This window comes from Podarcis bocagei (assembly GCF_964188305.1).
Source record: "Podarcis bocagei genome assembly, chromosome: 13".
Classification (NCBI taxonomy): domain Eukaryota; kingdom Metazoa; phylum Chordata; class Lepidosauria; order Squamata; family Lacertidae; genus Podarcis; species Podarcis bocagei.
The window spans coordinates 46800753-46828065 of record NC_138138.1 but is presented as its reverse complement, the minus strand read 5'-3'; the positions used below and the strand labels follow the sequence as shown (position 1 = coordinate 46828065).

Genomic DNA, 27313 nt, shown 5'->3' with positions numbered 1-27313 from the left:
CTTGCTGTTCTGGCTTCTGGGATTCAGAATTTTTTTTCTTCTTGTTTTCCTCCTCCAAAAACTATGGTCTTATGGTCTAGTGCATCAGAGCGAAAAATACGGTATTTACACAATGGGCCTCACGTGATTGGCTAATTCCGGGATTCTCCTGTAGGCCAATCAGGTTGTGGATTCCCTTCCACCTGGAGCTGGATTGGGTGGCTCCAGGTGGACTGGGATCAATCAGACTGCTGCCTTTTGGATCCTATTCAACTCAGTACATAACAATTATCGTTATTATTCTTCACTGATAAATTAGAAGCACACAGAGTAAGACAAGAAACAAGAAGAAACAGGAAATAGTACCCACGTAGAAAACAAAACAGAGAAAAAAGACAGTGTACATTGCCAAAAAAAGGGGGGGATGTTACTGTAGTTAACCTAATGTGGCATTTATATAAATTAATTCCCATACTTGAAAGCTCCTGAGCTTGCTCAGTCAAAGCCTTCAGCAGAGCAAATGTGCAGCTACTGCCACCTCTCCTTTGGTTGCTCTGCTGACGTCAGAGCAGCAGCAAAATGCCTCATCCAAGGCCATGGGTGTGTGAGAGGGAAGGGGGTGGGGACGTCATAACCCCACACACCATCCATGGGCCTCTTGTAAGAGCCCAAACAGGCCAAATCAAGCCACCGTAAGCATAAAGCTTTTTTTTGGCAGCTCAGAGTGTGTTGCAGAGAGTTTGAGGACACTGTGTCCCAGCCAGGGCCTAAGATGAGCTGACTGGCAGGCCAGCAGGAGTCTGGGGCTGTGCCAGGGAGAGGGAATCTGTGGCTGCTTTCACATGTTGCTGGACTCCCAGCTCCCCCTCAGGCTCAGCCGGCATTGCTGGCCACGGGGCTGGCCTTGCAGGCCTCCCCATTTGTCCCGCAAAGGCCTCTTTTCACGAAGTCAGACCCAATGCGATGCCAAGTAGAGACACAGCAGCAGGAAGCTGGAGTGAACATCCCACACCTCAGTTCACTCCTGCTTAGGGCAGCATCTCTGCCCCTCCCCATGGGCCAACTTTGACAGGTGGGCAGGAGGACCACTCACCTGACAGGTGTGTGGTCCTCTTGCCTGCAGGGATGGGAGAAAGACCTGGCTCAACAGATTATGGGATTTGTAGTCCAGCAACATTCAGAGATCCATCAGTTCAATGTCCCTGGGTTATGTGACCGTCTCCCTAGAGCAGAAGTAGCATGAAACAGCTTTGTATTCAACAACATTGCCCAAAGGCAATATGGAGGGCAGGCAAGTCAATCTGCTCACCTGCCTTCAATTTGCAACTAGCCTGGCACCAGTGGCGTAGTGTGGGGGGTGCAGGGGGGCCGGCCGCACCGGGTGCAACATCTGGGGGTTAGGGGGCACAAATCCACGGGTTAGGGGGTGCAAATTACTTGCCTTGCCCTGGGTGCTGACAACCCACGCTACGCCACTGCCTGGAACCCAAGCTACCTGCCCCTGTATGGTAGGTGACAATATTTTTTAACTAGCTTGCTATGAAGCTAGGGGCTTGCATTTCCATGTTGCTAGTCTTCCAGCAGGCTAGTAAATAATTTTGCAGGTTCCTTATGTGGGCTTGTTTAGGATATGTATTTGATGCCATCAACCACTTTCAGCTAAGATTGAGTATATCCACACCTGTGGCTACTTAGCCTCAAGCGAGAGATTTTGGAGAGGTATGTTGAAAGGTGATTAGGCACGTGCCAAGGAAGTGGTGCAGATTTCCAAATCAATTTGTATATTACTGTAGAACAATACAAACATCCATACCCGTAACAGCTGGCTACTAGCAGGTCAGGAAGGAGGATTCTAAGCCGAGCCTTTTCCGTGACATGCTGATTTTCTACATGCGGGGATTTGGTTTGTCATCCCATAGTTGAGACCTATAGGCTATACTGAAAAACTCCAACTCATAAGTCATTTGAAGCCTTTTATTTGTTTTCTTTTTGGACACGTAACATTTTCAGAATATTGTTTTTAACAGCCAATTAATCCAACAGGGAGGATCATGCCGATTGCAGCAGCTACCCCAAACAGAGCTATGGAGACGGCTTTTGCAGCTGCTCCTGCAACAAAGGAACAAGGAGTTAGTGTCTACTGAGCTGACTCAGGGGTGCAAAGGCTTTGCCCTTAGAACATAGCAAGTGGTCTTATTATACTGGAAGACAGATTGTTCATCTAGCCTAGTGTTGTCAGGTCCGACTAGCAGCAGCTCATCTTAGGGCAGAGGATCTCTGCAATCATCACCTGCTCTTCAAAGCTTTAAATGGAGACAGAGACCAGAGACTGAACCTGCTTGGGACCATTGCGCATGCAAAGTGTGTTTCTCTACACCACTGCGTTCTATTCCCTCCCCAATGAACTATCATGAAACACAAGCTCTCCAAAGTTTATACTTTACCAATTCCAGGTTGTATTATTAGCATTTACTTTACGTTTGGGGGTGACAACAGTGGCGAGGTTTTTGGAGTGTGTTTTTAATCTGTTTTTGAAGAAGATGATTTTCAGCATGCCCTGATTTCAAGTCAAGTACCTGCAGACAAGGCTGGTTCAAAATTTCAGCAGCCCATGGGACAAATGCGTGTCACCCGCAGCAGAGCGCTCTAGCTGCCAGCTGGGACGCTTGGTATCTGCCTGAAGATGCCAACCCCCCTCCCCATCCCACCTTCTTCTCTCCACATGGTCTGGATCCTTGGTATCTACCCAAAGTTACCAACCTCCCTCTTCCGCAACACACAGTCCCTGCTGTGATATCTGGGCCAGTGAAGACCAGATACTTATTCCTGTCAAAGTGGCATTCCACAGGTTGAGATGATGGTTGAGGCTTTACCTGATGAAGAGCGGCCTGCTATCTGGGATACAGCATGGTGATCTGCAGACCTCTTCCGCTGATATGCTGAAAGACAGGCACACCCCAGTTGTTAGGAAGCAATCAAACATTACACAAGAGGAAAACAATGGAGTTGTTCCTACACCCACCACCACAGATGATGTGTGTTAAGTCCACATTACATTCTAGCACATAGGTAGGCAAACTAAGGCCCAGGGGCTGGATCTGGCCCAATCGCCTTCTAAATCCGGCCCGCAGACAGTCCAGGAGTAGAATGTGTTCTTTTGCTTAAAATGCATCTCTGGGTTATTTGTGGGGCATAGGAATTCGTTCATCCCACCCCCCAAATATAGTCCGGCCCCCCACAAGGTCTGAGGGACAGTGGACCGGCCACCTGGTGAAAAAGTTTGCTGACCCCTGTTCTAGCATAACACTTTGGGGTCCTTAGAAATGGGACCATTATTTGAGCAGAAGCCATGTTTTCAAGAAGTGGGGAGGTAGAAAGGTTTTCCTGTATCTCTGGGAAGTGAAAACAGCCCTTTTCAAGTCCAGGGGTGCCAAGTCGAATAAAATATGGGGGGCAAGTAAGCCCCACCCCACATAATCACAAGATACAGCACACAATCACCATTTGAATGGCAATCTCCATCCATTTTGGGTAGGCCCGGCCCTCTCAAATATTATTTGGGGGTGTGCGAAGGTACCTCAACCCTTAGGAGTTGGCCAAAGGCATCATCAGGTCAAGCATCTTGTTCTCTTTTTCAATTACATTTTATTAACATTTTTAACATGTACAATCAAAACAATTTCGACTTTTCTTTTTGTCAACTTCCCACTCTGTTTTCCACAGAGTTGTTGCTTCTCCTCTTCTACCGCACCCTTCTGTCTATTATATCATAACCACAGTATTATAATACAGTGGTACCTCGGGTTAAGCACTTAATTCGTTCCAGAGGTCCGTTCTTAACCTGAAACTGTTCTTAACCTGAAGCACCACTTTAGCTAATGGGGCCTCCTGCTGCTGCCGTGCCGCCGGAGCACAATTTCTGTTCTCATCTTGAAGCAAAGTTCTTAACCTGAAGCACTATTTCTGGGTTAGCGGAGTCTGTAACCTGAAGCGTATGTAACCCGAGGTACCACTGTACTGTGAGTTCATCATACCATATACCAAGCATCCTGTTCTCAGAGGCCACCCAAGATGTCCACAGGAAGCCCCAAAAGCACAGGAACATTCTCCCCAACTGCAATTCCCAGCAACAGGTTTTCAGAGTTTTTGAGTCACTCTGACAGTGGAGGCCAAACACAGCCATTGTGGCAAGCGTACAGCCACATCCCTCCACGAATTTGCATTCGCTGGGATGCCACCAAGGTTCTTGCATTACAAGGGAGAAACACTTCTCCCGGATAGGCAGAATGCCTGCCTGATCCAGGAAGGACATGCCAACAGTGTGAGTGACCGGCTTACCTTTGGCTTCAAGAGCGTAGGGTTGAGATGTCACCTGCCCCCCCTGCAGTTGGCGGGCCCATACCCGGAGCACCTCGTTGAGGGGGTAACGGCAGCGCAGGGTCAGCCTGGAGAGAAAAGCCAGACCTGTACTCTTACACAAGCCATGTGGTCCATTCCAGCACCACCAGAAGAAGAAGAAAAGGACAGCATCTCTTCTGGAACATTTTAATCACAGAGCCGCCTCACCTGTACTGGGAGTCCCTGGTTATAACTGGACTTGCTTCCGGAATCAACTCTCTCCTGAAGGTCACTTCGTTCTCGTACACCAAGTAGTTACCGTCAAACTGAAGGGCAGAGAAGAAATTCAGTGCAGGGGGGGGGGGGCTCCATAGTTGGGGAACCCCGAGTTGCAGATTTGTCTCTCTTACAGAGGTGTGTCTGGCCCCTTCATTATGTTGTTTCCATCTGAAGATGCACCTCTTTACACCCTGGTCTCTTGACTGTAGGTAATTTTATTACTGTTGTTGTTGAACTCATAAGCCACCTTTCTGCCAGCCAAGGCGATTTACACTAAAACCACTCAATAAAACAAAGAGAGTCCTCCCAGGCCAAATGGGAGCCAATGGTATGTGTTTTCCTTGGCCTGTGGCTCCTTTGCTTCTGCCACCATTATTGGTCTTTAGCAGGTCTTTAGCAGCCCCAAGGAAGGTGCTAGAGGAGCTGCCTCAACATTGGTGGCGGTGGTTAATAATACTGTTAATACTATTACTACTAAATAGTATTATTACTAAATACTATTTTGCTACTAAATTTGTTACTCGCCCTCCACCAGTGGGTCCCAGGGCAGGTTACAAATTTACAATTAAAAACAATTTACATGGATTACAGTGACAGGAATTGAAAACATGTGTCTCAAGTGTATCTGGCCCAGGTAAAGAAGTGTGTCTTCAGCATTTGTCCAAAGCTGTAGAGTTCTGTCAGGAGCTGGTGGTACGGGTGCTCCCTGCCCTAGGAGCTACCTACCCTCCTTGTGGTGCCACAAGAAGCCACTGGGAAAGAGAAGAGGGCCTTGGACTCATCAGCAGCCACTGGCCCACAATTCTTGTCCCGTAGGTGGGTTTTCCTGGGGTCCAAATCTGGCTTCGTGTCCAGGCCGAGGACCGTGGCCATTATGGTTCCATTGGGGAGACACACTGCAGGAAGAAAGAGAAAATGCAGCAAGCTGCCTTTTACTGAATCAGACCATTGGGTCCATCTGACCTAGCATTGTCAACACTGACCCTCACGCCTCAGACAGGGTCCTAGAGTCCTCCTGTCTCCTTCCCAAAGCCTGGTTAGCACTTGCCCAGCTTTGGGATGGAGGAAGAAGGGCTCTAGGACCCTGTCAGTGCCTTATGCCTGCTTCCCAAAGCCCAACACCTCCTTTACATCTGGCTTTGGGAAGGTGGCATGAGGACTGGCCTCACACAGGGCACCATTTTACCAAGCATGGTAAATTTTTGTTAGAGAGGGGTCAGCCAAAGTTGTTGAGCTTTTTGGGGGAACATTATGAGGGGCAGAACTCCGCTCCCTGCCCCTGCTGCAGACAGAGCAGATACTCTACCAAGCTAAGGTCCATCTCCAAAATTATTGTTCATCACTTCCTACAAGAAATCTCTCCACTTTTGCCCCTGGCCCTGCCTGCTACAAGCCCACCCCGCTTCCATCAGGGAATGTGGGCCTTGGGTTGAAACAGGTTGCCAAAGAAGTCTTACTCTACACAAAATGGAACCGCCATGCCAAATTCCTTACCAAGCAGTTTTCCGGTGGGGAAAATACAGCCAACGGGGAACGCTACCAGTACCGCCGACGTCTTGTTGTCCCTCAGGGTGAAGTCGAGGCGGGCAGTTAGTCCTTGGAGGGAGATATCCTGCGGCGACACACACAAACTCACGTCACACATATCCTATCGGGTTGGCTCCCACGTCAACTCAAGGCCAAAAGTGGTGGCAGGAGCCTTCCCCCAACTCAGGCCTACCTCGTACACCAAGCCAGGTGCCAAAAAGGGGACTGAGAGGTAGTAGTAGCTGCCGTCATCCTGCACAGTGTAGTTCTGCGATGTGGCCAATTCATTTGTCAGCTGCAAATTCCCCACGTACGGGACCCAGTAGCGATCCAAGTTTCCACGGGTCATTACCAGTCCAATCCTCCCCGTCTCACAGAAGCCTTCGAAGGTTGGAAGAACTGAAGAATGGTAGGTGAGGAAGAGGGCATCACCAAATATATCTTGCTACATATACAGAAGATGTTACAAGGCACAGCCTCTCCCAAAACACACAGTTTTGCAACGACTGAGGATTTACTTGCGAGAGGGGCCATCTTCTCCACAGAGATTCCAGCCTTAATTGAATACATTTCATTAGGAATCTTTGTGGTCTCTTTCAGCGATAGGCAACGTGGACACCCTCAAGACGCTGTCAACGGCGGCTCCTGTGGTTCCTGACCATTGTTGATGCTGGCCAAGGAGTGTCCAAAATCTAGAGAGCACCATGTTGGGTATCCCTAATCTATTATAATGCTTGCAATTACGTTGTGCATTTTTTTGGCACACCTGCATGAAATAACTTAAGAGCAGTTCTGCAAGGTGAGGAGGCCAGAGGCCCCTATTCTTATTTCAAGGGCTTAAAACATACAGATGATAAGCACAAACTTAAAAGCAAAAAGGTTTCATATGAGGGAACAAGGCTGCCACTATACATTTAAAGGCTCCCTGATAGAATCCTGGGAACTGTAGTTCATTAAGGGTGCTGGGAAATGTAGCTCTCGGAGAGGGTGAGCTACAGTTCCAAAGACTTTTTGGGAGGAAACCATATGCTTGAAATGTGCTTCAGACATATGGTGCTGTACACAGCTCAAATATTTCCAAACTATTGCTTATTTCTAAGAATATCTATACAGATGTAATTTACACTTGATAGGCAATCGTACTGGATTGACTGAGCAACACTGCATTCCTTCCCATGTATATATTTTAAACTGCTTTGAAAGACAGATACTTCAAAGCCCCTCCCTCTGCTCCAGCAGACTCACCAACATCAGGGACGTCACATTCAATTACCCCAGGGTAGGTGAAAGGCTTGCCCTTTGGGTTCAGGTTGAAGGTGTATTCTAGCCGCAGGGTGTATCTTCTGATGTTGTCATACAGGTACTGGAGAAGAGAAGGGCCCGTTCACAGCACAAAGAAAGCTGGAAGCCCCTCCACCCCTAAGGTTATGAATTCAAATCTCTCCATCTAGCTTGTTATCAGCATGACACTATTTTTTTTTAACTGTGATGCACTCTACATGGGGCCACCTTTGAAGGGCATTCTGAAACTTCAGGTGGTGCAGACAAAATATTAACCGGGACTGGTTTTATAGGGAGCACAGTCGTACCTCGGAAGTCGAACAGAATCCGTTCCGGAAGTCCGTTCGACTTCCAAAGCACAGCCTCCAATTGGCTGAAGGAAGTTCTTGCAGCCAATCGGAAGCCCTGTCGGACGTTCAGCTTCCAAAGGAACGTTCAAAAACCGGAAAAATTACTTCCGGTTTTCGATTGTTTGGGAGGCAGAATGTTTGACGCCCAAGGCGTTCGGGAGCCGAGGTACGACTGTATGTGACTTGCTTGCTACAGTAGCCTCACCGATTACTGGCTAGTTCCCAGGCACGATTCAGAGTATGGGTTGTGAGCTCTACAAACACAATTTGAGAACAGGTTATTCGGAAGACTGTGTTCTCCCATAGGAGCCTGCCTGGGTTTAAGCTGCTTGGGAGAAGGCCATCTTTTATATAAATAATAATATTGGCTCTCCCACCAACATCTGAGGCTCATTTGGCAAGAACTCAAGAGGATGGGATGCGGGTGGCGCTGTGGGTTAAACCACAGAGCCTAGGACTTGCCGATCAGAAGGTCGGAGGTTCAAATCCCTGCGACGGGGTGAGCTCCCGTTGCTCGGTCCCTGCTCCTGCCACATCAATGTGCAAGTAGATAAATAGGTACCGCTACGGCGCTTCCGTGCGCTGCTCTGGCTCACCAGAAGTGGCTTAGTCATGCTGGCCACATGACCCGGAAGCTGTACGCCGGCTCCCTCAGCCAATAAAGCGAGATGAGCGCCACAACCCCAGAGTCGGCCACGACTGGACCTAATGGTCAGGGGTACCTTTACCTTTACCAAGAGAGGACCCTCTCAGTGGCTATTCTCAGGCTCTGCAACTCCTTGCCATGAGAGGCTTTGCTAGTTCAGTTGTAAGAAGTCGCCTTGTACCGAGTCACACCGTGGTTCCACCCAGCTCAATACTGTCTACACTGACTGGCAGTAGCTCTCGAGGGTTTCAGGGAGGGCCCTACCTGGAGTTGCCAGGATTCAAACCAGGAACCTTCTGCATGAAAAACAGTTACTCTGCTACTGACTTAAGGCCTTTCCCCATGTCTTCTGCTACCAGGCAAATACGTGTTTGTTTAAACCAGTCTTTGGCCCATAAGCAGACTTGTAAATAAAATAGTTGGTTTAACTTCTTGTTAAAACTAGTGTTTTACCTACTATGGTTAAAGGTACCCCTGCCCGTACGGGCCAGTCGTGTCCGACTCTAGGGTTGCGTGCTCATCTCGCTCAAGAGGCCAGGAGCCGGCGCCGTCCAAAGACACTTCCGGGTCACGTGGCCAGCGTGACGAAGCTGCAGCTGGCGAGCCAGTGCAGCACACGGAACGCCGTTTACCTTCCCTCTATAAAGCCATACCTATTTATCTACTTGCACTTTGACAACCTTTTGAACTGCTAGGTGGGCAGGAGCTGGTACCGAACGACGGGAGCTCACACCGCCACGGGGATTCGAACCACTGACCATGCGATCGGCAAGTCCTAGGCGCAGAGGTTTTACCCACAGCGCCACCCGCGTCCCTCTACTATTGTTATGGATAGCCAAATTACAATTGGGAAGGTCTCTTGTTTGTTTGTGTGATGGAGAAGAAATGTAAGCTATTCTAGAAAAGGGGTGGGAACCTCAGGTCCCCAGGGGCCGAACGTGGCCCTCAGCAATCCATGCCACATCCTTCACAGGCCTTATACCCCAAGCACTTTTGTCTAGCTCAGGGGTCTGCAACCTTTAAGACAAAAAGAGCCACTTGGACCCATTTCCGAAGAAAAAAAACGGAGCCACAATCGGGTGGGAAGGTGACGTCAGGACGGTGCGTGACTAACGCACGCACCGCCCCCATGCGATGTCACAGCCAGTACAGCGCCCACCACAGTGGGGAGTGTCGGGGCGCACAATGCGCCTCCTCCCCTCGCTAGTATCCGCCCCGGAGCCGCGGCAAAGGTGTAAAAGAGCCACATGCGGCTCCGGAGCCGCGGGTTGCTGACCCCTGGTCTAGCTGGAATATCCCGTACTTAAATTCTGCTTTCCTGGATAGAGGACAGGTGGGCGTAGTAGAAACGAAGCTGCTGTACCAAGGCAAAGTTTAACTTCATCAAGATTGCTCAGAAGGAGAATGCTAAAGGACAAGAGCCCAGAGTAAATGCAAACAGGTCCTTGACTACCTTCCCTGAGTGGAAGAACTGCTACACCTTGCCTCAAAAGCTCAGCAAACACACACATTCTAGTCTTTCTCTTTCACAAGACTGTAATTTCCCTGCTCAAGATCTACTTTGCAGCAATGAGGACTAGTCTCTTATCATGGCCTCTGAAAACTATACTCTGCACACACACACACCCTGGCTGCCTGTGCAACAGAAACAATCCTTCAAAGCTGACGGCAAGTTAGGCCCCTACCTCCTGCTCCACCAGGGGGTCAGTGAAAGAGACCTGCAGGATGAAGACCCTCGTGTTGTTGGGGTTGAGGGCTTCGCCCAGGCCGAAACCATGCCCTTTGAGCTCTGCGGGCGTTAAGGCCTTGCCGCCAACCGTGATGGTGACCAGCTCCAAGTCTGGGAGGAAGTTGCCTAGGCTGATGTCAAAGTAACCTCTCTCAGCGACTGTGTCTGGAAGAGAGATGGTGCATTGGGTAGCAGATGGCGTCGTTGAGGCAGAGACAAAAGCAGCATTCGAAACTCCCATTGTCCGGCGCATTTTGTGACAGGGAATCTCATTAGTGCGAGCAGTTTCTGAGCTCTAGGCGCAGTGCTGCGCCCAAGATTTCAGATTAAAACTGCAGAGTGGAAGGAAAGGGGGAGCTTTTCCTGCCTCCCCACTTCCAGCTACTTTCTGAAAACTGGAGAAGAGACCTCCTTAAGAATATTAGGGGAGTAGCCAGGGGAAGGACTAGACCATGTGAAAAATGAACACAATATTTAGCTGCAGTTCATTCATTTTCAGCATTGTATTCTTGTTATAAAAAAAGTGTGCCTGACATTCCATTGTTGCACCTATAACCTAGCTTTAAGGTGCCACTTAGCTCCTAGCTTTCATATCTCAGTTTCTAACACTGGGAAAAATTGTCCCCCACAGCTCCACTTCCCCCAAGAGAAGGAAAGTTTGCAAGGGCTTATGACCAACGGTAGCCCACATGGTTCCTTCAGATGTGCTTTACTCCCATCAGCATGGCCAGTCCTCAGAGTCAATAGGAGCTGAAGTCAGGATGGGCGCCATGTTGGCTGGGAATATTCTAGAAACCTTGCCAAGGCCCATTCTTTGTACCACAATGTTCACTGTTCCCCCCTGTGTACATATTGTGGGGGAGGAGAGCTGTAAAAGAAAGAAAGAAAGAAAGAAAGAAAGAAAGAAAGAAAGAAAGAAAGAAAGAAAGAAAGAAAGAAAAGCATCTGGCAACCAATGCGCCCCTTTGGTTTCAGATAGTACAGTGGTACCTCAGGTTACAAACACCTCAGGTTACAGACTCTGCTAACCCAGAAGTAGTACCTCAGGTTAAGAACTTTACCTCAGGATGAGAACAGAAATCGTGCAGTGGCAATGGGAGGCCCCATTAGCTAAAGTGGTACCTCAGGTTAAGAACAGACCCCCAGAACGAATTAAGTTTGTAACCAGAGGTACCACTGTACAGGGGTACAAGAGTCTAAAAAGCCCGGTACGCAAATTTTCACAGCCCTCTAGCAGCTATGGGGGCTCATTTACCAGAAGTATTTAGTGTTACCTCTGGAAATGCATACTACTCGATTCTGACCAAACTAAGCCTCCTAGATCAAAATATACGTCAGGTGGTGTGCTATTTGTGAAATATACTGGCATTATTTTCAGCTCTCCTACCCCACCAATAGGGTTGTATCCACCTATGCTAGTGTTTGTTGACCCACTGGAATTAATGGACCTATTTGAGCCACAGCCATTCATTTCAACGGGCCTACTCTGAGTAGGGCTAACATTGACTACAACCCCACAGGGCTTCATAGCATGGCATATAAACATCATGTCTGCCCTCAGGCTTTTGCAGGTGCGAACAACATGGGCTTGAGTATAACCACCCCGGTGCTGTCATGAGTGCGGATCATCACGAATGCACAGTAAGAAGGACATCTGGAGGGAACCTCTAAAACTGCATTGAGTATGGATGGGTGCTTTCATTTTATGTGGTGCTTTTTTAAAAGACACACTAAAAAGTGGACAAGCAAAGGATCAGGAAGCAAAGAAGGGTGAGATGGATGGCTAAGGCAACGTTCAGCTTGCTAGGATGCAACTAGGATTTCAGATGTGAACGCGATTTCTCTTGCCTAGACAGGGGCGTATTTCAAGCTCCGAGAGGAAGGAAGAACAAGGCCTCAGCTTACTGTCAGTCAGCACAGGTGCATGAGGAGCAAACGGTGTGCGGATGGCCTTGAAGCTGCGGTGGCGTGTCCGGTCACTCTCGTCTCCCTGCCACCTGCGGTCCAACAGCAGCTTTATGCTGTAGGTGGTGCCGTAGTGGTTGTCAATCACGTCACTCTGGAAGCAAAAAGTGGAGGGGGGATGTTAAAAATGATTCCTGCTTGAAACGCTAGAGGAGATGCTGCTGCTGCCAGTCAGTGGGAACAATATTAAACTAGATGGAGTCCGGTACCACCTCTGTATAAGAAGCAACCCTAGCATTAATCCCCCCACCCCAGAGTCTATTAACCTCCCCACTCACCATCTGCAGATAGACTTGCAAAATGCTGCAGGGACAGATTGCTGCCAGACATTAGGATAAACATTTTAACGGTGAGAGAAAGTTTAAGGAATGGTGTAAGAGCAAAAAGAAGTCTTCCTTGGAGGGCAGCCAGATTTTCTTCGTTGGAAGAATATTAGCTACGGCTGTGCCAAAAATAATAATAAATTCTCCAATTTCTCAAAAGGTTATTTCTTCTGCAAAAGGGGAGGTGCCAGGGATTGAACCTGTGACCTTCAGATGCTCTAACACTGAGCTATAGCCCTTTCCAATACAGCAGATACTGACCTCCATGAGACCTCCTGGGGCCCCAATGGGCACTGTGATGCTGAAGAATTTGGTGTCTGCCAGGAAGCTGTATCCATTTGTCAGGATGGTGGCTGCGTCAATCACACGCCCATCCAAGCCCATCTCAACAGCTTCATCTCTATACAGATGAGGGAATCTCACCAGGGATGGCAAGATCCGCGGGGTCCCCCACCTTAAGGTGGTGGTGGTGAAAATTGGGAGATCTGCAAGAGACAGAGATTCCCTTTGTTATTGGCACTGCATCACATCATGAAGGGTTCGCCAAAGATGTGAGCCAAATTTGAAAGGTGGGAGGGACCTCGCAATCACCTGGTGTCACAATGGGGTCAGCTGATTAGATGCTTTGAAGTCCCCCGAAATTGGGACTTCAAAGCACCCCACAGGGCTTCCAAAGAGCCCTGCATGATGCTTTAAAGCAGGGTTTCCCAAACTCAGGTCTCCGGCTGTTTTTGGACTACAGTTCCCATCATCCCTGACCACTGGTCCTGGTAGCTAGGGATGATGGGAGTTGTAGTCCAAAAACAGCTGGAGACCTGAGTTCAGGAAACACTGTCTAAGCCTGCTTTCTTCAGTCATTTGCTGTGCAGAGCGAGTTTGCCTTTGATCCTGTGGGGAATTTGCTCACACAGCTCAGCCAACAGGCTTCGGCTCTAACATCCAAATAGATTTCACTGTCCCCGTATCCATTGCACCCAGATTTTGATGCCACTGCAGACAGAGCACATAGTCACAGCAAAATGAGAATCTTCAGCAGCATGTAAAGCAGAGGTAAATGCCCTGGAATTGATGCCACACATTAAGAATAGGGACAAGTCTATTGAAAAAGAGTGCCGTCATCTTTAATCCATTAAAACAGAGCTGGGCAAGGGCCGCATTCCCTTATATATTGCCTTCTGGGGGCCACATGGGGGGGGGGAGCCAGAGGCAGGACTAGGAGGAGGAGCAGGTATAACTGTGTTTTTTGCCACACACACACACACACATATATACACACACACAAAAGAGGTTTACAGGTACATATATATCTCCATAGTAGCAGACAAGCAAGAGGCATCACTGCTCAAGGATACTTCCCATCCTGGAAAAAACACATGAGGCAGCTGGTGAGAGGGGCATGACCTGCAAAGAGTCCCCCAAGGGCCAGGTAGGAAGGCCTGGAGGGCCAGGCCCAGATCCGACCCCTGACTAAGTCCCAGTGTTAAATGTCGAAGGCAATGCAAAAGCAGAGAGACTCACTGATGGGACAGGCAAGAGCGGTGTCTACCATGAGGATCATCCAGGCCTGCTTGTAGAAGACTGTGGCCCGTGCCACCTCCACTTCCAGGCCCTCGACCTGCAGAGGAAATTGACAATAAGGATGTACGGTTAAAGCTCCAGCACTGAAACCTAGCAGGCCAGGCAGGCAGCAACACCATTAGGGAAGGACTTCATTTGTCATTATTATCTTCCTCATTCCCCAGCCCCAGGGTGGGTTACAGCATTAAAACCCAACATTAAAAATGGCTTAAAACAACCCTTAGCCCTCCAGATGCTGAGTTCTTAACCGGCCGCATGGCTGGGGAACCTGCAGCCCTCTGGACACGACTGAACCACAACTCCCATGAGCCCCAGCAAGCATGGCCAATAGCCAGGGATGAGTGGAGTTGTAGTCCAGCAATGTTTGGATGGCTACAGGCTCCACACCCCAGATCTGATAATTGTATGGACTCACTTAAAAACCCCAAAATGCTTTATATATATAATTTTTATTAAATTTTCTGTTTTAGAATTTAAAATACTCATTTTACATCCTTAAGATATCAATGACTTCCCTTCTCTTTCCATGTTTCATTTTACACAACATAAAGTCCCTGCATCTTTTACAAAAACGGTACCATTCAGTATTTAGAAGAAGAAGAAGAAGAAGAGTTTGGATTTGATAACCCGCTTTATCACTACCCGAAGGAGTTTCAAAGCGGCTAACATTCTCCTTTCCCTTCCTCCCCCACAACAAACACTCTGTGAGGTGAGTGGGGCTAAGAGACTTCAAAGAAATGTGACTGGCCCAAGGTCACCCAGCAGCTGCAGGTGGAGGATTCCATTATTGCATCCATCAAAAACTGCTGAATTTATCTTAATGCTGCCAGCATTTTCAGCTGCATACAGTTATTTCCCATATATTCAATAAACGTTTCCAATCTTCTTTAAACGGATGTTCTTGTTTCGTTGGGGGGGGGGGGACAAAGTGCTTTAGAGCACTTGCTGCGCTCTTTTGCGAGTGCACTGCTGATGCAAGTTAAGTGGGAAATTATTTAACTAGGAACGTGAATCGCAGTGACCCAGAGGGCAAGGGTATCTGAGCTGGTCTGGTTCTTTTCACTAAGGAAAGCCATCTCCCTTCCGGCACCAAACACTGAGCACCACACCATAGTTAGGCAGTATACTTGGTAGCCATTAATCCTTCCTAACACAGACACAGATGTTTTCTCTTTGGGGAAATTAATCCTGCGTCCAGTCAGCGCTTCACCTGTGCAGCTCTGCTTTGGGGCTTGAGGCTGACCTGGCAGGGAGCAGAGTAGCAGCGGTCCTGCGTCCGTGTGAGATGAGGGATAAATCAAGTCCAGAGACATTTCGTTTCTTATCTCTAGAAGCGTTTATTTACAAGCCATAAATCAGTCACATTCCATCGGAGCTTTCCGGCATCCTTCCCCTGCTCCAAAAGCACACACGCAGCCTCTGAGCTGTGCTGCGTCTCTCAGTCTCACTCAGTCAGAAGTGAAAGCAACTCTCACAGACAAAGACTCTGACGCACTTCCCTGCAGTCAAGCTCTTCCCAGATACAGGACACCACGGAGTTTTAACCCTGTCAGTTTCAAACTCCACATTCTCTCTCTTTCTCCTTACCAGGGATACTTCAGTCTGCTGGGTTCCGTAGGGAGTGCGGAAAAGGACGCGGGTAGCCGTGGTGTTGACGCCGTAGCCCAAGGCATGTGCTTCGGTGGCCATCATGTTCTGCAGGGAGCCGTTCTGATAGTGGAATGCCACCTGCCACACCTGGTTCACAGCCCCTTGGGCCTACAAAAGGCAAACCCACGTGGGGAGAGTTTAAACAGCGACTGGAATCAACCCACTTGCCTTCCCAATGACACACAGGGCCTCTGGGCTGGGGCAGGTACCTCAGGAAGGTCACTTTGGTGTTGCTAATACAGCAGTCGGCCTTCACCCCCGGAAGCGCACTCCATTGTCTCTCGAGACAGACGGATGCCAGCCACAACTCCCATGAGGTTCAGCTAGCTTGGCCAATGGCGAGGGATGATGGGACTTGTAGTCCAACATCTCAAGGGTCCCCCCCATACCCAATGGGAGAGGGCCAATGGAGGACATTTTGGTGCCTAAGTCAGAAAACAAGATAGTGCCCTCCCCACAGAAGCTGACCAGGTTGACTGTTCGGCTGGGCTGGGGAAAGGGCAGAGCCATTCACTGCCCCAGAGGGCATTAGCTGGCTTAGAGGGCGCATGGCCAACAGCCTGGCACACACCCACAGCTCTGTCCTCCAATACCTTGCAAATATTCTCCACCTCTCGGCATCTGCTGCCTGAAAGGGCAGCTATCTCACGTGGTCTAATGGTAGGGCTGACTCTGGACAACACTAGCTCATTATTTACTTCCCCGAAGAGATCCATCCAGCCTTCTTCTGCTTCTCTCTTATCAAGAGTATCTTCTACTGCCCCCTTCGTCCCTCAAAATCCTTACCACAGGCCACACTGCAATCCAGTCTTCATTCAGAGCCTCGCTAGCTATTCCTGGGACTGCCCGTCGGACGGAGACCTGCAACCACAGCCCTGTGTTAGTCCAGAAGAGCATCCAGTACAGAACTCTCAAGGTGCAGTTCCCCAGAGCCATGACAGAGATGGTCAGATCTGGGAGAGGTTTTGCAGCACCATTCTTCTCTAGATCTGAAAGATTGCCTTCGCTAACACATCCCCCGCCTGCACTTTTATGAATAGCTCCACCCTGCTCATAAGCTCAACTGCAAGATCAAGCAGCTGTGCAGGCAGGAGATGGGGCCTTCTCGGTGGTGGCCCCATTTTCAGTGGTTGCTGGTGCCCATTTGGAACCAGTAGGGCCAAAGCAGGGAGGCCAAGAATAGGAGAATCCAGAACCAATGATAGAAGAGCCAACCAATTCCAGTTTTCATAGAATTGTAGAGTTGGAAGGGGGCCTGAGAACCAGCTTGTCCAGCCCCCCGCAGTGCAGTAACATGCAGTTGCCCCATAAGGGGATGAAACCTGCAACCTTGGCATTATTAGCACCACGCTAACCAGCCAAGCTATCCAGTTTCATTCTCTGAGTTGTACAAGGGCTATACAGACTAAGGAGCATGAACTTCCTCTCAAGTGATTTGCACACTGTTACATCGCTACCGGCTTTCAAAAGGGTCTTGGGAGGGGGGAACCTTTTTTGAAATGCTTTTCCTTAAAATGGCAGCAGGAAGCTCACAGTGGTATGTTGCAAGTCTGTGCGCTGCGCTTAAGCTGCTGCTTTAAATGATTGTTTATTGAAATGCAATATACTGCATTTCTAATTACCTTATGCAAGAGCTTTGTCCTTGCAATACTTAAAACTATCAATAAAAATAGATAGGAGCAAGGGAGCCAGCTCAATAGTTTGCCACTCAAAATCAGTCTTCCTTCCACCTCCACTCACCTCCATGTAGTTTTCCTCACAGACGATCTCGCGGGGGCTCCATGGGGCACCAAGGGGGCAGTTCATAAAGACGTCGTAAGTGGCCGTCAAGTTCGCTGGACTGGTTACCTCCACCTGGAGCTGGAGGCTGAACTCCTGGTCAAACTGGACAGAAAGGAAATCTCATTTTCTCCCCCACTTTTCAAGTTCGTCCCCTCAGTAGCAATTGCCTGCCCTAGGCTGCATCCATACCATAACTTTCAAAGCACGCTGATACCATTTTTAATGGCCACGATTTCCCCCAAATAATTATGGGAGCTGTAGTTTGTTAAGGGTGCTGAGAGTTTTTGGGGGACCCCTCAAAGTACTACAATTCCCAAAGCGGTTTAACAGTCAGAACCTCTTCACAGGAAACTCTGGGAATGGTAGTTCTGTGAAGGGAACTACAACTCTAAGAATCCTGTGGGTGAAATCACGACTATTTAAAGCAGTATTATAGTGCTCAGCTTGTACGGTGTGAACGTGGCCTAACACTCTTGAACTTTTTATCTCCGCATGAACGACAAAATCACCATTGTGGACACTGCCATGTTTTGTTTTGTTTTGTTTTGTTTTGGTTTGGTTTGGTTTGGTTTGGTTTGGTTTGGTTTGGTTGTTATTAAGTTTCTGTGTTACAAACAGTGCTATTTTTCTAGAGAAAGAAGTGCCAAAACTCACCATGAACACCTCTTTCTCTTAGAATGGCAATGGCGCCTACCTGAAGTGCCAAAACTGAGTTCCGGTGAGTTCCACCTGAAAAAAGCCCTGGTTACAAATATAAATTTCACCTTTCTTCAGCAGGCCACAAAGGCCCACACTCTGGTTCCTCCATCCAAGAAGAAATATTACAAAGTTTAAGCACATTTCAGCCAGGCGAGAATGCTCCTTAAAAATGGCTGATCTGTGGTGGTGCTCTGGGGCAGATAAAGAGGATTAAAGGTAAAGGGTAAAGGGACCCCTGACCATTAGGTCCAGTCATGGCCGACTCTGGGGTTGCGGCGCTCATCTCACTTTACTGGCTGAGGGAGCCAGCGTACAGCTTCCGGGTCATGTGGCCAGCATGACTAAGCCGCTTCTGGCAAACCAGAGCAGCGCACGGAAACGCCATTTACCTTCCTGCTGGAGCGGTACCTATTGATCTACTTGCACTTTGACGTGCTTTCGAACTGCTAGGTTGGCAGGAGCAGGGACTGAGCAACAGCTCACCCCATCACAGGGATTCGAACCGCCGACCTTCTGATGGGCAAGTCCTAGGCGCTGTGGTTTAACCCACAGCACCACCCGCATCCCTAAAGAGGATTAGAGAGCCGCATTTGGACCCTGGGCCTCACCTTGGGTTAACAGATGGGAAAGGGGGACAAATCACATGGCAGGTTCAGAGGTGCACAGATTCCCTCCTGCCTGCTGGCATTTGACACCAGCAACACTGGACCAGGGTTAACTTTAGCCGCACCCAGCAAAGTACCGGTACTTATCAGGCTGCAGAAATAGAGATGATGGCAATAGGATGAAACCCAAGTCCTGCCCATTTCCTGCTGTTAGTCAGTGTCGACAACACTGTGTTAGATGGACCAATGGTTTGACTTGGGATAAGGCAGCTCCCTCTGTTCCCTCTCCTATTTTGCCATGATCGCATTGTAGGTCCTAGAGCATGACCCCTGCCCCTTCCGAAGGGTTTAGCAGCATAGCCGATCCTGTAACAGAGTTTTCCTGCCTGCCAGGGCCAGACTGAATTTGAGACTACCTGCCTGGGAAGCAGCAGAGTAAGATTTAAAAAATAAAGTGCATTATGTATCCCGCACCATTAGTTATGCCCCAGTTGTCGCACGATTTAAGCATGCCAGTTTGCTTTTTAAACAAGTTTACAAAGACACCATTCACACGAAAGTGAACCACCTGCTTACCGAATTGCGGACCGAACAGGCCAGGAAGGAAACTCTTATCTCAGGGTTGCCGTACAAGTCGGTGCCACTGGTGAAGCCACACTGAGAGGCAACATGCCCCGTCACGGGGATGCGCTGTCTCTGCTCATCTACGGACAAGAGGAAGGAGGTTAATTCTTTCTGGTAAAAAAAATCAGGACACACACACACAACACACAACACACTCCCAATAGACCTCCCTCAGCAGGGATGCATGAACAGAGTACCCTGTTTCAGGCATCCAACAGGGATGGGTAAACATTTTGAGTCTGAGGGAAGCCTCAGGGCTGCCTTCCAAGGGCCACATGTGAGTGGTGGGCAGGGCCAGAGGTATGGGTGGGTGGAGTAAAGTATGCACATTTTAGTTCTGAATGGTAGGTGAATTTCTACACACACACACACACACACACACACACACTTCCCTATGCTCCATCCAGGAAGGCAAGAGGCATCGTCAGAATTCAGCGCCAGGCAATAAACACTCAAGGAGGGTACAACAGAGGGGAGGGGGTCCGAAGAGAGCCCCAAGGGCCAGGCAGGGATGCCCAATGGGCCACATCCAATTCCCTGAGCCTGGGGTTCCCCAGCCCCAGCTGACACTGTTTTCAGCAAGAAAATTTGCACTGGCAGAATTTCCTTCTCTTATGCCGCTAACCAGCCGATTCAGTCTCTTGGCAATCCACTGGGGGAGGGGCTGATTCCATATGGCAGAAGTTACTCTGGTACCCCAAGATACCACTTACTTGTGATTTCCAGGGTTCAGTTTCAGCCACTAGTTAGCTCGGGGGGAAAGTAAAGAGTGCCTCTGAGCATGTGCAGAGAACTCCTTTCCTACCACAGGGAAATCACAGCCAGCCTTCGTGTGCCTGGGATCAGGAGTGAACCTTTGACCACAGCCTTCCCCAATATTCACTCCAGATGTTTTTGGACTACAACTCCCAGCAGGCATGCTGGCTCAGGCTGATGGGAGTTGTAGTCCAAAGGACCCAAAGGCACGATATCAAGAGGCGGCTGCCTTAGCACTTCTCCCTTTCAAGGGAAACGCTCCGCACTTACTGAAGACGCTGTAATGCCACAAATTCTGGCCCAAGGCAGCCTTGTCCATCCATATCCAGAAATAACGGCCCCGACATTCTGTCCGCGCGGCACCTTCCGGGAAAGAAAATGTTTCTCTATCAAGGAAAGGCCCGCAGACACTATTTTTCCCAGCTGCCCTTCTGCCCCAACAAGCAGGCAAACACACTCCTCCCTCACATCCGCTTTAGGAGTGGAGTTCTGGATCTGGTCAGTAGGCTGGATCCTGATCCCCCCCCCCCCACAGGCCACTTCGACAAAGCCGCAGGTCTCTCATCTCTGCTTTAGACACTACCGCCAGGGCTATACACACAGGAATCCAGTCACAGACCAGCAGATCCAAGTGCATACGGTTTGACAGAACAGTATCGAAGGGTACTGAATTCCACTGACTAATGCTAATTGTTGCATTAGGGAGCTGTGCTGTTCAAGAAACTCTGAGCAGACATGTTGGGGAGCTGCCCAAAGTCGCTTTTTCCCAAAATACAGCCCGTGTTTCTCAAACTTGGGTCCCCAGCTGCTGTTGGACTACAAGTCCCATTATCACTGACCACTGGTTCTGCTAGCTAGGGGTGATGGGATTTGTAGTCCGACCATAGCTGGGGACCCAAGTTTGAGAAACACTGAATATTGAAGCCGATATTTGCACCACACAAAGGAGATGGTGAGAATGAAGAACATTTGCCAACCCACCCACACCCTCCCTCTTAGTTTTACGCTCAAGCGCATTGGCAGAAAGACCTGATGCTCACCTGGGGGGAAGGGTATCGACTCCACCGCTTGGGACAGACACATACAAAGCAGGGCTAACCTAAATAAGGAAACCAAGAGACAGAAATTGAATCAGTTTGGCTTTTACTTTAAGACACAGGACAGAGGTTATGAGAGCATCACACACCACAGCCCCATTTGAGTAGGGAAGGATGCAAAATCAGCAACTGAGTAATATGATCTCTAGCTGTATGCATGCGTAGCCCCCTCTAACCTATGGAAAGATCCAAAGATCTTAGGACAGCAGAAGGTATTTTTATTAAAGATTTTCTTGGTTTAGAAAAGTATGCGCAATGTCTCTCTTTTTCTTTTTTCTTTTTCAAGTAACATTTTTTACAGATCAGTTTCATTTGTTGAGACATTAGGAAGAAAAGGGGGAAAGGTGAGTGGGGGTGGGGTCGGGGGGCGATGTTTCTATTTTACTTAATATATGTGGGGTTTTGTGTCAGTGTCGCTTGTGCAGATTCTCTGCTATTCACTTGTGTTCCTTTAGTGGTGAGAGAGGTTGGGATTGGCCTAGGGCAGGGGTCTGCAACCCGCGGCTCCGGAGCCGCATGTGGCTCTTTTACACCTTGGCTGCGGCTCCAGGGCGGATACTAGCGAGGGGAGGAGGCGCATTGTGCGCCCCGACACTCCCCACTGTGGCAGGCGCTGTACTGGCTGTGACGTCGCATGGGGGCGGTGCGTGCGTTAGTCACGCACCGTCCCGACGTCACCTTCCCGCTCACCCACCCACCCGCTACATTGTAAGGGGCATGTACGCTGGTCACTGCATTGAAAGGGGGCATGTACGTTGGTCACTGTTTTGAAGGGGAGTGAAGAACACACACACACAAAAAGGTAACTTGTTAATTTAACGTTTATTTCTATGAGGAGGAGTAATTCTGAGGGGTCAAACAAAGAAATAATAAAAAAGTGACAAAAAAGTTTTGCAGCTCCCAGTTTTTTTTCCTTCGGAAACGGGTCCAAGTGGCTCTTTTTGTCTTAAAGGTTGCAGACCCCTGGCCTAGGGCATGGGTAGGCAAACTAAGGCCTAGGGGCCAAATCCGGCCCAATCACCTTCTCAATCCAGCCCGCGGACTATCCAGGAATCAGCGTGTTACATGAGTAGAATGTGTCCTTTTATTTAAAAGGCATCTCTGGGTTATTTGTGGGGCATAGGAATTCGTTCATTTCCCCCTGCCCCCAAAATATAGTCCGGTCCCCCACAAGGTCTGAGGGACAGTGGACCGGCCCCCTGCTGAAAAAGTTTGCTGACCCCTGGCCTAGGGTGTGGTTGTTCATTTGTGATTGGCTGTGGTGATCATCATGTGTGATTGGGGTGGGTGGGTGTTTTGGATCAGGTTAGCCATATTAATAAAATTAAATAATAATAATAATAATAATAATAATAATAATAATAATAATAATAATAATAATAATAATAATAATAATAATAATAATTTATTATTTGTACCTCGCCCATCTGGCTGGGCTTCCCCAACCACTCTGGGCGTCTTCCAACAAAGACCAAAAATACACTAAAATGTCACATTAAAAACTTCGCTGAAGAGGGCTGCCTTCAGATGTCTTCTGAATGTCAGGTAGTTGTTATCATTGTCTTGTTGGGCTGTGTATGTGATAAAGGGGAGCCATACCGGGGTGAAGGCGTCTTCTTCTATTTGTCCCCGTGTCAGTTTCAGTTTATTGGTTAATTTTTCTAGTAATGCTGTTTCCCATACTATCTGGTACCATTGGTCCATGCTTACTCCTGACAGGTCTCTCCAGTGTCTGGTTATGATGTTTCTGGCTGCTGAAAGTAGGTGGGTTATGAGTTCTTTGTGCTGTAAATGGGCATTATTGTCTTGGAAGATGTTTAGTAGGGCCAATTCTGGGGTGAAGGACAGCAGAAGGGAAGAGGACAAAATCCAATAAAACTGACTTCTTCCAACCTGGTGTCTTGCAGATGTTGATGTTTTGGACTACAAGTTCCATCAGCTGCAGCCATACTGCTGCTTGTGGCTGATGGGAGTTGTAGTCCAAAGCAAAAATCACACCTCAGGCTGGGAAACTTTCAGGGTTAAGGCTCAAAAAGGCATTCAAGCTTGAAGAAAGAAACCTTTTTTAAAAAAAGCACCCAACCCAACAGTTTACAGTATTTCTAATGTTCCTCCTCTAGAGGAAGAGTTGAGCACAGTATTGAAAATGCCAGGTGTCCAAATCTCAGAGTATTCAAAGAAGAGAAAGACTGTAAGCAACATTTTGAAATTTCAAGACCTGGGCTAACATCAGAACCCCAAGTTTGTACACGCTACACCTTTAAAGCCCATTTGAAGCCCATTTCCCCTCTCAAATAATTCTGAGCACTGCAGTTTGTTGGGAATTGCGATACTAAGAGGCTAACTACAGTGCTCAATTCTTTGAGGAAAGTACAGTAATGTGCTTTAAAGTTATTGTGTGTACACAGCCTTAGAATAAAATCCCATTGAGAGAGTCAGCTGTGATGGCAGGAGTTAGAAAGGGCAGGGAGGGAAATAGAGAACCATGTACATACGGGATATAAATACAAGAAACTGAGTTCAGTAGGAATAATTCCCAAATGAATACAGTATAGATTTGCAGTCTCAGTGGCTTCTTTTATTGCCTTTATGAAGTGTACAGCTTGAAATGCGATTTGCAGAAGCCCCTCTTTGTATTGCAAATACAAGTCTTCACATGCACTCTGAATTTCCTGTGTTATTTCTATTTTTAAAGCTGCTAAAGAGTTAGAGAACAGGCCCACCTCATAATGAAAAGCCCTCTCTAAGAGAGTCAGCTGAAGTCATATGACAAGTGTGCATGTCAGTAGGAGGGTATATTTCATGATTTCAGCTTTGCTGAATAAAATGATTGTTACGTGCATTTCTTATACTGAGTCAGACCATTGGTGCAGCTAGCTCAGTGATGTCTAAACCGACGTGGGGTTGCCATACTTCCGGAAATTCCCATACATACACAGAATACTGTAGTTGGAAGCAGTGTCCGGGCAGAAATCGGCAAAATGTCTGGGCAAATCAGGACATATGGCAACCCATGTCAGCAGTGTTGTTTTTGCTGGTTTTCCTTAAAAATAGCTCAGAAACATCTTTTTTTTTGCAATTTTCCAAAAAAACCCCCCCAAAACTCAAAAACTTTGGCTAAAAAAAGCTCAACTATTGTGTCTGGATTTTCAGCAGTTTTTGAAATATGGCAACCTTACCTTAAGGTTTGCAGAAATACTATACACACACACACACACACCGTGTGTATATATATATATATATATATATATATATATATATATATATGTTGTTGTTGTTTAGTCGTTTAGTCGTGTCCGACTCTTCGTGACCCCATGGACCAGAACACGCCAGGCACCCCTGTCCTCCACTACCTCCCGCAGTTTGGTCAAACCCATGCTGGTAACCTCGAAAACACTATCCAACCATCTTGTCCTCTGTCGCCCCCTTCTCCTTGTGCCCTCCATCTTTCCCAGCATCAGTGTCTTCTCCAGGGAGTCTTCTCTTCTCATGAGGTGGCCAAAGTACTGGAGCCTCAGCTTCACGATCTGTCCTTCCAGTGAGCACTCAGGGCTGATTTCCTTAAGAATGGATGCGTTTGATCTTCTTGCAGTCCATGGGACTCTCAAGAGTCTTCTCCAGCACCATAATTCAAAAGCATCAATTCTTCGGCGATCAGCCTTCTTTATGGTCCAGCTCTCACTTCCATACATCACTACTGGGAAAACCATGGCTTTAACTATACGGACCTTTGTTGGCAAGGTGACATCTCTACTTCTCAAGATGCTGTCTAGGCCTGTCATTGCCCTTCTCCCAAGAAGCAGGCGTCTTTTAATTTCGTGGCTGCTGTCACCATATATATAGTTAGGGGGAAAACACCTAATAACAACCCAACAGGCACTGAGCATGCTCGGGGTCTCAGGATGTTGACCATTGGGCAAAAGATTTCTGCATTGCAGGGAGTTGAACTAGATGACCCTCCGTGTCCCTTCCAGCTCTACAGTTGTAAGATTCTATGAGTAGGAAATGCAGCGCAAGAATGCTCTGATCCACAGTACAACCTTTTTATTACAGACCCGTTCTATCTCTCTCCCCGCAACAACCCCACGTTGATTAAGTGACGTTATTGTTTACTTAACAAGTATGGCTGTCTCCAAGGAGGAACTAGAAAACTTTGGGGGTCAAGTGAGCAGATTTTCAAACTCCATAGGAAACACATGAAGCTGCAGTAAAGTAAAGGTAAAGGGACCCCTGACCATTAGGTCCAGTCGTGGCCGACTCTGGGGCTGCGGCGCTCATCTCGCTTTGTTGGCCGAGGGAGCCGGCGTACAGCTTCCGGGTCGTGTTAACTAAGCTGCTTCTGGCGAACCAGAGCAGCGCACGGAAACGCCGTTCACCTTCCCAGAGTGGTACCAATTTATCTACTTGCACTTTGACGTGCTTTTGAACTGCTAGGTTGGCAGGATCGGGGACCGAGCAACGGAAGCTCACCCCGTCGCGGGGATTTGAACCACCGACCTTCTGATCGGCAAGTCCTAGGCTCTGCGGGTTAACCCACAGCACCACCCGCGTCCCAAAGCTGCATTATGCAGAGTCAAAACCTTGGTCCATCCAGCTCTGTAGCGTCCACTCTGACTGGCAGCAGCTCTCCCGGGTTTCAGGTAGGAGCCTCTCCCAAAACCTACCTGGAGGTGCCAGAAATTGATGCTCTACCCTTTCCTCATAAAATGAAACTGGCTTCCATTGGGCTCACACCCCAAACCCACATGTAAAACAGGCATGACAGCCACTATACTATAGCACCCACAAATTCCAGGGGGACAGGAAGTCTCCCCTAGTTAGGCAGTTAAAAGACTACATGAGCATAAAAAGTTTGGGAGTTTTAGAAGACCCTCCACACTCCCTAAGTGTCCTCTCCCTAGCAATAGATCAAGTACTGGTAGGGCAAAATGCTGTTACACCAGATAATTATTTACATAACCTTTCTAATCTAGAACACAACCTGATTTTTTTTATGATGAAGACCTCTCTTACAGAAAACAAACAACACTGCCCCCCATGCCCAAAGATGTACTAAGAAAAATAAAATTGACTTACCCTACAAAGAATGGGGAAGACATGACTCTATCACTCTACTCTCTCCCCTGAGAGTTTCCCCAAGCAGCCTCCCACCCAAGTTGCCTCTCACTTGCAAATGATGAGAACACTTTATATTGTTTCCTGGTTCCAAACAGCATATCTCACCTGCTCCTAGTCACCCCATCAGGAGCTGTTAGGGGGGTTGTCCTAATTTCATACCTTTTGAGCTAAATGGACTAACAGCATGCTGTGACTCAAGAGGAGATCTGTACGGATTTACATTTTTACATGTTGTGTAATTGGGTTTTATACCTTGCGAACAGCTTAGATGTCTATTTTGATTTTCAGTGGTAAAAGTAGTAATTGCCTTCTCCTGTTCCCACATTCTCTACTTCTTTTATTCTTCAGGAATTTACAAAACTTCTGCTTATAGGCTTGCGACCTTTTCTTTTCCTCTCCCTGGGGGAACCCCTGCCCTGTGCCTTTCACAGACAGGAATTCAGCAGGTAAAGCTTTCCCTCTGCATTGAGATGCAGCTCAGGAAAAGCTTCTGCTGCTGAATTTCTGTCTATTAAATGCATGGGAGCGCTTATGAGGAAAAGTAGTTGGCTTACAGAAGATAAAACAGTAATGTCAAAAAAGGTTTACAGTACTTCTAACTGATTTTATCTTTATTGTGGCTTTTAAACTTTACTGTACTGACTATGGTGTTAAGCAGCATATAAATTGCTACAATAAATCCGTAAGATGCTTAAAAATATTAGGGTAGTATAAGGAGGCATCAGCTCTGTCAGCAGGTCTATGCCTTGAATAGTGGCAAGACAGACAGACATCCAACAGGTGCAGTTTTGTTATCTCTGTGATGGCAAAAAAGCAGTTCCGGCTTGACACTTCTATATATCACATGCAATAAATATTAATTAATTTATGTATGGTGCTTTTCAACTGTGCTTCAGCTTATAATTGCAACCTGGTTTATAATATAAAACCAGTGGGTAAAAATAGCAACAACACATAGCGTCTTTAAAACAGCAACAATTTAAAAAT

The 27313-nt window shown here is 47.9% G+C and overlaps 2 protein-coding genes across 3 annotated transcripts in view; one reads left to right on the top strand and one right to left on the bottom strand.

Annotated features, from left to right (window-relative positions):
• Positions 1-9909, top strand: part of LOC308572147 (G-protein coupled receptor 4-like) — a 182230-nt gene extending 172321 nt beyond the window's left edge. The window contains exon 3 of the transcript XR_014001634.1: positions 9894-9909. The gene's annotated coding sequence lies outside the window, so the exon portion shown is untranslated. The remainder of the gene's footprint in view (positions 1-9893) is intronic.
• On the bottom strand, positions 1940-26524 carry LOC308572037 (uncharacterized protein). Of its 2 annotated transcripts, none has more exons than XM_081167844.1 (19): positions 26432-26524; positions 21152-21210; positions 20382-20474; positions 19308-19435; positions 17386-17529; positions 16432-16506; positions 15583-15753; positions 13936-14032; positions 12679-12902; positions 12035-12188; positions 10086-10294; positions 7369-7486; positions 6317-6522; positions 6091-6208; positions 5323-5492; positions 4546-4643; positions 4318-4424; positions 2853-2918; positions 1940-2088 (listed from the first exon to the last, which is right to left on the bottom strand). In XM_081167844.1, exons 2-19 carry the CDS (start codon positions 21192-21194, stop codon positions 2000-2002), a joined length of 2310 nt encoding a protein of 769 aa, XP_081023970.1. In that variant the 5' UTR covers positions 21195-21210; positions 26432-26524; the 3' UTR covers positions 1940-1999. The 2 variants fall into 2 exon arrangements, with proteins under 2 accessions (XP_081023970.1, XP_081023969.1); XM_081167843.1 differs by lacking the exon at positions 26432-26524 and adding an exon at positions 26285-26385.
• Between the last annotated feature and the right edge of the window lie 789 nt (positions 26525-27313).

What these genes read in the sequence shown, in the direction of transcription:
- LOC308572037 (XM_081167843.1), bottom strand. Translation starts at nt 26,307, where the DNA reads ATGTCTTCCCCATTCTTTGTAGG. An exon ending in CCTGTTCGGTCCGCAATTCG is followed by an intron (nt 17,530 to 19,307) that starts GTAAGCAGGTGG and finishes CTTTCTGTCCAG; the next exon opens with TTTGACCAGGAGTTCAGCCT. An exon ending in GTGAGGAAAACTACATGGAG is followed by an intron (nt 16,507 to 17,385) that starts GTGAGTGGAGGT and finishes CTGTGGTTGCAG; the next exon opens with GTCTCCGTCCGACGGGCAGT.